This window comes from Anser cygnoides, chromosome 7 (genome assembly GCF_040182565.1).
Source record: "Anser cygnoides isolate HZ-2024a breed goose chromosome 7, Taihu_goose_T2T_genome, whole genome shotgun sequence".
Taxonomy (NCBI): domain Eukaryota; kingdom Metazoa; phylum Chordata; class Aves; order Anseriformes; family Anatidae; genus Anser; species Anser cygnoides.
The window spans coordinates 8198963-8211042 of NC_089879.1; the positions used below are offsets into that span (position 1 = coordinate 8198963).

A 12080-nucleotide genomic window follows, 5' to 3' on the forward strand; every position below is an offset into this window, starting at 1 on the left:
AGGTTGCTTTTCAGATGTGTCTGGCCTAAACAAAATAAACAGCTTGAGTATCCATCATTAGCAGGCATAATAGCTCTGCAGGAGATGCAGATTGAACCTTGAAGAGCTATGCTCTTCAATTAAAGCTAAGAAAATGCAGGGAAATCAAATAGAGAAGAAAATATTCCCTTAGGGAAGTTCTGTATGAAAAACTATGAAAACAATTTTCACTAATAACAGTTTATATCGTCTGACTCATAGAAGAAAGGGTAATGTCAGAACAACACCTTTTGTCACTCTTACTAAGAAGACACTGAGAGAGAACCATAAGATTTCACTGAAAGAGAATTCTTAAGATTAATTCTAAAGAAGACATCATTTGGTTAAATCTTAAAAAGATAAGCAAAACATATACAAACAAAAGCACAACTCTCTGTGAGCAAAATCAAACAAAACTCTTTTGAAATATGATAATCATATGGGGCAGAATCAGATGGGGCATCATATGGGGCAGATAATCATCATGAGGGCAGAATTATGACCTAACTTGACAGCAAACAGGAAATATATTGGAGCAAGTAAGGTTCTATAGCAAAAGCTTTCAATCACTGGCTCGTCATGAGTCTACACCATTCCTAGAAGGGTCACACTCCTCACGCTCTGGGAAAACTGCACATCTAGCTCTTCAATGAATGACAAAATATATCATCAATACTGGAAACCATTTTGCATCACACTATTGAAATTAAATAAACCCAACAGGAAACAATGGGCTTCTGAACCAGCCACACAGCAGCAAATACTGCACATAACTAGACAATTTAAAATATCTTGTCAATATAATTGTAGTGGTTATGCAATGTAAATCAAAAGGATTTCAGATAGACCATTTTTAATCTGGAAAATAAACATCAAGCAGAAATACAAAGCCAATTTTCATCTTTGGTTTGATCAAAAAGATGAAGTATAACTTCTTGGGAGTATATTAGAAATATGTCCATTTACGCTACAGTTTCTATCCCTGCAGTTGTCTCTGTATAAAGAATGCAGTATAGGCTACCAATGATGCCAATAAAATTAAAACATACGTTAATTCATTTTTCTTAAGCAAAAAGATGATAGTTTGTCAAAATGCTAACATAAGCATTCCACAGCATTCACTCCATTCTGTTAGAAGAATGTGAACTAGTAAAGCAAAGCTTGATGACTGGACCTAAAATATGATATGGCTACAGATTCATTAGTGTAGGGACAGTAACTCCATTAGGCTTAAGAGTAGTCAATTAAATAGATTTTCTACATACTATTTGCTTACTAACCATTGGTCAATTAAAGTCATTGTTCCAAGATGATTTTTAGGAGCTATAGAAGAATGATTTTAACTTCTAGGACAGTGGAAGTCAATCTAAATCCAAACACTTGTATCTCTAAGCCTTTGAACCATCCTATTAATAGGTCACTGCTTAATATGGTTGATCGAGTACAAGTACTATTATAGGAACTAATGAACTGCTTTTTGTGTTGCATGAAATGGAAAAATCTCTCTAGGTGAAATCATTCAGAGAACAGCAATGATCATTTGCCAAAGCTAATAAAAGTTGATGGCAATTATGGCATACCACGCATCAAAAATGTGAATTTGTTAAATATGTTTTAATAGATGAATTGTTTCAATAAAAAGTACAAAGTGGTTTTATGTATAACTTTTTCCTTACAAAACAACTATTATGCATTTTTCACACTTTCGTCTAACGTCTACATTTCAAATGTCATTACCAGTGACCTAGTGACAGGAATACTCTAAAGCTGGCATTTGTCAGAGCTGACAGTACATTGGAAATAAAAGAAGCAGTGTTCTTCTCCCATCTCTGCCCAGATTTAACCTGTGAAACACAGGGTGTTATTTAACAATCTCAGCCTTATTTTCTCCAGCTGTTAAATGGGAACAATACTGCTCAATTTTTGTGTAGTACTTTGAGTTATTTTGGATGAAAAGTGAGGCATATAAAATTCTTAGTTTTCTTAACAACCATAGCTGTATGATCTTATAGCTTGCTTGGAAAAAGAAAACAGCCTCTTTTGTATAACAGATATATAGGCATAGATACAGATATATGCACTATATTGTTGTTACAAATTATACATTTGTAATATGTTATATAATATATAATATTATATCATACAACATGAAATGTTTTATGTCTATTTTTGACCCAAATGTTGTTAAAGAGAACAGACAGAGCAATAAAGTAGTGGCATTCTAAATGTTAACCTTTACATCCAGAAAAAGCTGCACCATAGTTATACAGAAAGACATATAAAATTAAACCAAATGTCAGCACTTAGCTGTTTCTATTGTTAATGGGCTTTTTGTGAATACTGTAATAGAAAAAGTTTCAATTTGAGTCCTTAGACAAAAATAGTATTCGAATTTTGCCCCATCTCTATTATCTCTTTCCTACCACTGCTTCTGTCACAGTTCTTCAACACTCATCAATGTTATTTTTTAAAGCATTTTTCTCCTTTCCTTCTTAGCCCTGCAGAAAAAAAAGAGATCCAAAATGAAACTAAAAGGTACTGTGAATTTTCCCTCTATTTGTTAAATAATATTACAAATACTGATTTTTGAATTTCTGCAAGTAAAAAATAAAGACAAAAAATGTAAATATTTTCATGTTTCTTTGATTCTGAGAGACTGGTATCGTAACAAATCTCTTAAATGACAAATATTTCGATGCTCGTAAAAATTTTAATATTGTAAAGCAGGACCTCTGTATCTCTTCTCCAGTAATAAATCAAATGGAGGTATCAGTGAAGCAACTCTCAGGATAACCCCATGCTGATCCCAAAATATGTTTTCAAAATACTGTAACTGAAATGACTGTACTCCACAATAACAAAAGCTATATAATTGTCTACTACCCTACCCTAATACTTATTGCTTATGGTGTCACACAATTCCCAGTCCTTCTATGCTTCTTTACCCTGGAAAGTCAGTGAGATAAAAATGGAGATTCTTTCATTCATATCCCAAAGGTCTTAAAATATCATAAAATAAAAATGTAATTTTTGTGGAACCAAATAAATAAGGAAGAATTGTTCATATTGTAAAATAATATAGTTCTATATTCTAGTCGTACAAAAAATATCTTATTTATTGATTTATTTTAATTTGAAAGTGTAATTTATCCACGAATGCTAGAAAAATGTTCAAGAGAAATTAAATATGCAGAACACAGCCAGAACATACTGAGGAATTTAAAAAATTAACTCAAGGGCAGATGCGTAAACCAAATATCATCCAAAAACAAACAGCTTGGGCCAGGTCCCTGTTAACTGTAAGTGTTCTAATTACTGAGACAGCTGATGTTTCAAATGAATGTAAGCCACTTTGGCTAGGATACAATTCCTAAATGTTTTGTGATTTTGTTATGCCTTTTTACATTTACAACAAACAGTGAACAATGAGGAAAACTCTAAGAGAAGTAATGTAAAGCCTTCCTCTTGCAAAAACCATAGCATAAGCCTTGTCATAGTGTAGCTGGAGCATTATGTCCAGTTTTGGACCAAAGGCAAGGTTACCCTCACTTGCATCCCACCTATTTTTTTTTTTTTTTCCTCTGAAAGATTTGTATTTTCTGGCCAAATTTTCCATAATGAGGAACCATAACAGCTACACTACTTTCAACAGGTAGCAAACGTGGCCTAATTTAGAGGATCAGTTGAGATTTCATGTTGTCCCTCATAGAGACACACTGCAGCACCAACTGGTTTTGCTTGCAGCAGGCACACACCCACTTTGTGCCTGGTGTTTTTACAAAAGGTGCAGGATCCTTCTTCTGGTCAGAAACATTATTGTTCTCCATTTCCATATTCATCAGTAAAATGTTCCTCACCCACAGACACTGTATGAACAAATGCTGAGACAATCACCATGAACACAGTGAGAAGTAACTATTCACAGCAATTTCCACTCATATCTCATACTGTGGACACCGAAGAAATTCATTCTTCTGCCACATGCAGGCAGTCATTACATAATTCACTTATGAATTAATATGTAGTAATGTGAATATTGGTCACAAAAGGATATAGAGTCATGCAGTGAGCAGCTGGCATAACAACTACGCATACATAAGTCTTGTACATGGCCACTAGCTTTGCCTTTTGCCAGCAAGACCAGAGTGAAGGTAACCATAGATTTCAACAGCAGCAAGAGGGAAAGAGAGAGAAATCACTTTCAGGGCTAGCATGTCAAGATGCTGTGATCACACTGTAGAATGTGATTTGTCAGTTCACTAACTTGACTGGCATCCATTCTTGAAGAAGTTACAACTTTCTGAGATCTCAAAATATCTTGTTTTAAGCCCTCTTCTATTTATGAGTCCTAAAGGCAGGTTCATACTTAAACTTCTTAAAAATGCCTTTAAAAAGTACTTTTACGACACTAGATTACTCTATATGGGGCTGAAAAAAAAAGAAAGAAATGACTATTCAGCAAGAGAAAATAGTAGTAGGCACACTACCAGAAAGCCCATTGCAGGATTTGTAAATGTGCAATTTGGCATGGTTATTCCTTCTGGCTAAAAGATCTAATGGACTCCCTCACATTAAGAAAGGTACATGGACACCGTGGCACCTCTGAAATAATTCTGTAATAACAGAAATCCGTGAGCCCATAAACCCCCCTAAGATCTCAAATTCACTCTTCATTCTTCACATCACCCACTTTGCCAAACATTTTTAAGAGTGGAGTAGTAGCTATACGCTTGTCTACCTCCTCCTGCTGGTTTTAAATCACTTATTCTACACTAACACTTGGTGTTGATCACTTTCAAACATCAAACAAATGTGGATTTGGTATTCTTAAGTGACTATGAGTCTATATATATGAGAACAGAATTTTGATGCAGGTTTCTTACATTATCTGTCTGTATCAGAATTTGAGGCAGTCTTTTCTCATAACACATTATCCGTAAATGTTCCATAAGCCAGAAAGACACAAATTTTCATTTATTTTCTAGGAAGATTAACAAACCGTGGAGGCTAATATGTGTGGTTCATTAACATGATGGGGGTAATCACTGTATTCAAAGGTAATCTGTAAATCTGCAAATCAAAACTTTAGTCAGTTCCAGTACTTTTAGTAAGTTACTTTTACAAATAAAAGTAAAGATAAAACTAAATATAGTAAAATGTAAAAACTTTCAACCATTTTCATGTATTATATATAAAACCATGATCTGATATGTTCTGAGCTTTAGTTAACAGTCTCCAGCTATTTTTCCTGAACTTTGTCTCTCTCACATATGCTCGCTCAATTCTTCTCATCACAAAGAAGTAGTTTTATATTACTTAAAATTTCACCAAACTTTAACTGTTAAGGTTAAAATTTGCAACAATTAGCACTTTGGTCAAAGTGATTTTTTTCAATATTTCATACAATTCAGATAAAAATGTACAATTTTTTCTAAGAATTGAAAATTTACATTTTCCCCCACGTTAAGAACAATTAGACTTTTTTTTTTTTGTCTTTCTGTATTCACAGAGGATCTTGTATTCTAATACATTAGATGGAAATAAACTTGGAATTTGGCAAGTGGGATATTAATATTATGACCTTTGCCTTTTTCGTGAGAAAAAAATCAAAATCTATGATCAGATAATAAAAGACTATTTTAACACAAATATAAGAAGGACATGAATTATGCAGGAACTTGAGCAACCTACATTCAGGACTTCCTGACTTTGAAATAGTGTTCTTTGAAATTGTCAAGGTCTTTTAACATATGGGTCTGCATTAAACTTCTGCTTTTCATCACCTGTGCTTAGTAAAACATTGGTAGAGAGTGTCATGATTCTTTCAGGTCATGAAATTCCTTTCTCTCAGACACAATTTCATAAAACAAACCAGTGGCTATTTCATTTGCCTGTTACAATTAGTAATTTCTATTCTCCTTCACCTCACTTTCTCCTTCTAGATACGTGTGCCAAGAGACTCTCAAATCTCTACACTGGGAATAATACATAATCTTAAAGAAATCTTAAGACATATCCCAGTTGACTTTACTGTAAAATTCTATTACTAACAGATTTTGATTTTCCTTGACTTATATTAACACTACATGTCACAGGCAGAGTGAAATTTACACTTCTGGAATGCACAATACTTGGAGAAAATCAAGACCTGGGTAGCATACAGTGTTTCCCTCTGATAAGATCAGTTGCAAGCACCTTCCAGAGCCCTGGCAGTATTTTAAAGCATCTCTAGTAATGGCTGCCAAGAAAAATACAAAGAGAGCACTCTTGCAGAGTAAATTCAATGCTCCATACAACTCACTATCCCAGCACATGAAGAATATTTTGCCCTCCCTCAGCCACAGACAGAATCAACACTAACAGGTAGGGTAACACAGAGAATGTGTGAAAACACTAAAAAGTTGAAAAGTGAAAAAAAAATCTGTCCATTAAATTATTTTTTTTTTAGTACTCAAGTGGTACTTCAGTTGAAGTTCATTATATATTTTATGCTTGCTTCCCTTCACCATCCAGTGAAGGACTAACTGCCACATAAATACTTCATGGTGAACTACTTTTCAGCTATTCTTTCTCACAACCATCTAACAGTTTGCTCCTAACGCGGTCTGAATTATATTGAGAGAAATTCACAGTCTTACATATATTTCATATGTGAAAATGTTTAGGAAAATGCTGTTTCATTTCCACTTACATGATCTAGCTTTATTATATTGCGTGGCTATTTGAAACAAACAAACAAAAACTTTAAAAAACAATTTTGATTTTATTCCCATGGGGCGTTCAAGATTATTTTACGTTAAATGGAATGGTCAGGTATTCCACTGTCATAAATGAGGGAAAAGCAAATGACAAAATTTAGGATGAGGGATTTTAAGTCTCAGAATGTGTACTTTGAGACAATCTGCATGTATAATTCAGCTTTGTAGTTGGAAGTGATGAAGCAAATCATCAAATAATGTAATAGTTAATAAAAATTGTATAATAAATCTAAAGCTTAGGACTTTCACTCCCCAGTAAGCCATGCTCAACCTATAAGCTGTTTCACCAAATCTTAGCATTTTCTAACCAGTCCTGAGGTGAAGCTAGTCTTAAAACCATACATAGCCCAAATCATGCCTAGAGCTTAAATGAAAAGCACTGCTCTGCCTTTCAAGTCTGTTTTTGTTTAAATTAGCTGCTATTTTTTCTATTAACAGTACCTCACATTAAAACCCAAAGCATATTAAGAAAAAACGTTAGTCTAGTATAAAATTATTTTCAGGTAGTGTAAAATGATCAAGTGATGCCAAGTGATGTTACATCACCCTGACTTCTGAAACCATAATAAAGAGTAACTGAAACTTGGCCTTTTAGGAAGGAAATCTTAATTCAGCTATTGTTAAAGACAATGGCTTCATGGAAGCATATAGCTTTGGAGAAACAGAAACCCACCTGCCAAGAGAAAACTGCTGTATGAGACACTTGGCCAATTACTTTAAATACTGTCCTGACTACAGAAAGCACAAAAGCTCATCTGAAAGTAAGATAAATGAAACATCTTCACTTCTACCTTCCTAAATTGTCTCATTTACATGTAAACAAATGAAAGCAAAGCAAGAATCATAGATTTTAGCTCAGTTACTTTATGATCTTCTCAGATGAAAGAAAACAAACCCCAGCATTTTCACAGACTGAATTTGCATAAATATGATATTTGTAGGATCTCCCTGGATCCCTCCACAGCTGCCAAAGTTCTCATTGTTGTAAGTGAGGTCAGTCAGGGTCATCATCATAATAGAATAGTTTCCCCTCTGTACAGCAACAAGCTGCTCTCAAGGATCATCTTGAGGAGTTACTGAGTTGGATGGAGTAACCAAATAATGAGAAATTGAAGGCTGCAGACACACACTCTTTTCCAGGATATGGCAGCAGCCAACACAGTCAATTGTCACCCTCTTTGTCAAAGATTATAATACCCAGGTCAGATTACAAGATTTAAACACTACATGTTTGCTAGCCCAGGCCATTTGAAATGGGTTAAATGAGCTCTTGCAATTAATCAAGGACAGTTGAGAGCATGCTAACCTTCAGCAGATGGCAGTGATGAGCAGCTCAATGTTAAAAACAGGATTATAACCTTTTCCACTGCCACTGCTGGACTAGAGAAAACATGCATTTAAATATGAAGCAAAGACCATCATACTTGAATGAAAAATGAATATTGTATCCATTCTTGATCTGGACATCCAGTCACATCAGCTATTGTGTATTCATGAGCTACGGTCACAAATGCACCCTAAACGTTTCTCTGTTAACATTTTCCATGTGTATCTACACTGTCAACTGGCAATTCAAATAATCCATGAATTCTTGTATGTTTTATAAATCAAGCACATAATGTAAGTACCTGGGAGAACTTTGAAATGTTGGTATAAGTAAACAACATTTATTTTGCTTCCTTCAAGAAAGACATGAAATATAAGCTTTGAAGCATACAGCGTTGAGTGTAGAACACTGTAATTAAGAACTATGTATTAGAAACAAAATTATTTTTGTGATCTCTTATTAGTTCTTTCTTGTGTTACTCAGTTTATATTAGTCTTCTTATTTAACAACTCAATCTCATGGACAATTAAACAATACTCACAGAGGTATACAAATGTTCAACCCAATCAGTTCCACCTTATTAAACTCTTCTTTCACTGTTTTCGTGCATCCTGAATTACACAGTCAATGTAGTCTCATCAATATTGCCACACTTCTGAACAATTTGAAAAATAAAATCTCAAACTTGATAGATTTTGTTATAAGATTCACTCTTTTAGATTTGCTCTTTTAAATGCAAACAAAAGTTGTGGTTTGTTGCTTTTGTTGTTGTTGTTGCTTGTTTGTTTGTTTGTTTTAACAAGAGCTCTTCCCTTATTTCATTTCTTTTGTGATTTAAAAATTGCAGCACTAGAGACCTTGAAATCACTGCTGTCACTTCAGATGCTATCAGAGTTTATGGTAAGATGCTAACTCGCAGACTTCCCAGCATCAGTTGCAAAGACAAAGTTATCTGCTCTACTTTATGGAGACACTAATCTTGTTTTCCATATTCCTACTGAAGACTGGTGACATTCACTATCTTCCCAACCAGCATGGCATGACACATAAATTAGTTTGAAAACCATGTCATGACAGCTCAACAGTAGCATAAACACTGACGCTTTCCAAAGGTAACAGCAGACAGACTAGAAAAGACAACTTTTGCTTTCTTTCAGGGAAGCAGTAATATCTTTTTGTTAGTGTCAGTTGTAAGGCAGACATAGTCACTTTCTTATTGTATATTTATTTACATATTATATATATATTATATAATATATTATATATATTATTTATATATTTATATATTTTATACTACATTTCCTTTCTGAATTACGAATCTCAGAATAAACTACATATACATCTGAGAATGCTATTTTAAGTGAATCATACCTTTGGCCATCAAATAAATGCATTAACAAACAAAACAAAACAAAACAAAAAAACAACAACCAATAAGCTTCAAAGCTACTTTCTCTTTTTATTATGAATTAAGGATTTGTTTGTTTATATTAAAATAAAAACTATACCTGATTTTCTCATGTTCTTTATGTTGGGGACAATCACCTGAATTTCCAGAATAGGAACTACCCAGCAAAGTGTTGAATTAATTTCTTTATAAGTTATCCTACGCTCCTCCCATTTTGTACATGAAATGAGCGATCTGAAATTTGTCAGAGGAAAGGGATAACTCTCATATTTTGTGATAACTGCATACATCAGTGACAGGTCATGCCTCTTTGCAGTAGAGACCTTTAAGTGATACTAAATGAAACTATTATATACATACCATATTTCAAGTGACTGCCAACATTAATGCATTGTTTCAGTAATAACCATGAATCTACTGTGACATATTTGGGCTATTTCTCTGTGCAGTTATAATAAACTTTTGTCCAAGATCATTTAAGTACGTAGCACCCATTATCCTTGTTGTGTGACCTAGAAGGGTCCTTGACAATCAAAATTCTGACATAGAAGTTCACAGTTCAAATCTGCCTTTCAAACTGTCCCTTGAGACTACTTGTACTGATCCCAAGTCTTTTTTGACAGCTGTGTTGAGGTCTCCTGATTATAAATTCCTATCTTCTAATCTTTTCACTGGAAAGGGCAGCTGCAAGTAATGGCAAGTTAATTGCAGCATATGACACAGATTCTAATAAATACTTTAAAAGATTTGCAATGTATGCTTAAAAAAACAATTCGGTGGCAGTAATTTCAGTGTAAATCTCCAAATGCTCAAGAGGTCTAAGTTGCTTCTAAACACTACAGAGGGAGAAAAAATTAAAGTACATTTTATGGCATATAGGTCTCAATAACTGTCATTGCATGGCAGGGTTTTATGTTACACCAGTGAAAATGAAATTGTTACACATATAACCTGGCAGGAAACACATACTTCAGTCACTGAAAGATCAACTCAAACTAATGACAATCTTCTACTATTATTTTCTGATATTTTCCTTAGCCATATGACTGAAGAAGTTTGTCAATGTTTAAAAGAGACTGTGTTATAAGGTGGTAAAATAAGGCAGAACAACAGAAAAATACTTCTCTGTATTGACTATAAACATAATGAAAGACTATTTTATTAGGCATGAAATGGGGATACAAACTAATTGTAGTTATTTGGCACCTGTAATTATCACAAGTAATCGCATGACAACTGTAATACAGGCCTGTCAGCAGTTGTCCTACCTTGCGATGAGACGCATCAGATCTCACAAACTAAGAAAATGCAATAATAGATTGGTGTGTGCATAAAAGCAGAATGATGTATGTTTCCAGAGAAGGTGACATTCTAATGCCTACATAAGGATCAAACCAATGGCCCACCAAGGAGCTGTTATGATGATCCAAGCTGACTTGATCCGTAACATACTTTAAAGAATTGCCCCAGTAGTTTATGCATCGACCATACACATTTATATAGTGATAGAGAAGCCCTCAAACCTTCCAGGAGTTATATTTGTCTGTATCATTTACTGCTATATTAAAGAACTCTTGTTTAAAAGTGGTAGTTTTCTCCCTCATGTGGAAATAAACTCTGTTCAGATCACCTCTTAACCTTCATTCTGCTGACAACATTGAGATCGTCAATTTCTGTACAAGCATTTTATCAAATCTCAGACAAATTCTTGTCTCTCTTCTGTTTATCCCTTTACAATTATTTAACCAGAGATATTTCAGATAAACATTTAGGGAAAGGTGAAAACATGGTAAATATACTAACAGATTATAATGAAAGGAATTTCTAAGCTCATATATGCTATTGGCATATTCTGTAAATGATCAAGAGCTTTGCTGTAAGACATCAGCTTTCAGGTCTAACGTTACACACCCTCACTTCATACCCGTATAGCTCTTTAGGGGTTTCTGGTTTAATGTCAAATAGCAAAATATGTAACAGACATCAGGTTGCTTTTCAGTAAGCAAGACAAATATTGAGGATAAGGACAAAGTTTTAAGGGCTCAAATCAATTTAGTTCTTCAGCAAAATATATGCCTTAAACTAATAAGAGTGCTCTGTAGCACTGTTCTAAATTATTCAGAAACTTCTGATGTCAACATCAGTTGATGCGTAGGCAGATTAACCTACATTACAACCAAGAGAAATAATACATCAGATCAGTAAATCTTACTACCTTCTCAGGCCTCAATAGACATCCATGCTTCCTTCTGTGACACACGCGAGAAATATATGCTATTTTTGTTCCCTCAGATCTGTGAAGGCATGTTGGAAGCCAAAGTCCTAATCTCCTACACATCACTGCACTGGAGGTTAGAGAGTGATATGAGGAGACAAAACCTGCAGCAAGTAAGAGCACATTTTCTAGTACTTGTCCCATGTAAGTGCCCAGAAAACAATGTGACCAAGCAAGCTACTGACTTTATGAGTCTTGGGTAGATTCTTTAAACTGACATATACACAAGATTATACATCAAGCTTCAGTCTGGCCCCAATTCTCCTCCACTTTTATACTCAGTACAGTTTAAAA

The 12080-nt window shown here is 34.3% G+C and overlaps 1 protein-coding gene across 10 annotated transcripts in view; it reads right to left on the reverse strand.

Moving 5' to 3' along the window:
• Positions 1-12080, reverse strand: part of ATRNL1 (attractin like 1) — a 495684-nt gene that overhangs the window by 169285 nt on the left and 314319 nt on the right. Inside the window, exon 27 of one of the 10 annotated variants that reach the window (XM_048060627.2) lies at positions 1617-2516. The exons of the other annotated variants lie outside the window; for them this stretch is intronic. Within the exon in view, the coding sequence (XP_047916584.2) occupies positions 2511-2516 (6 nt within the window). The 3' untranslated portion in view covers positions 1617-2510. Of the gene's footprint in view, positions 1-1616; positions 2517-12080 lie in introns of those variants that run through there. 10 annotated transcript variants of the gene reach the window in all.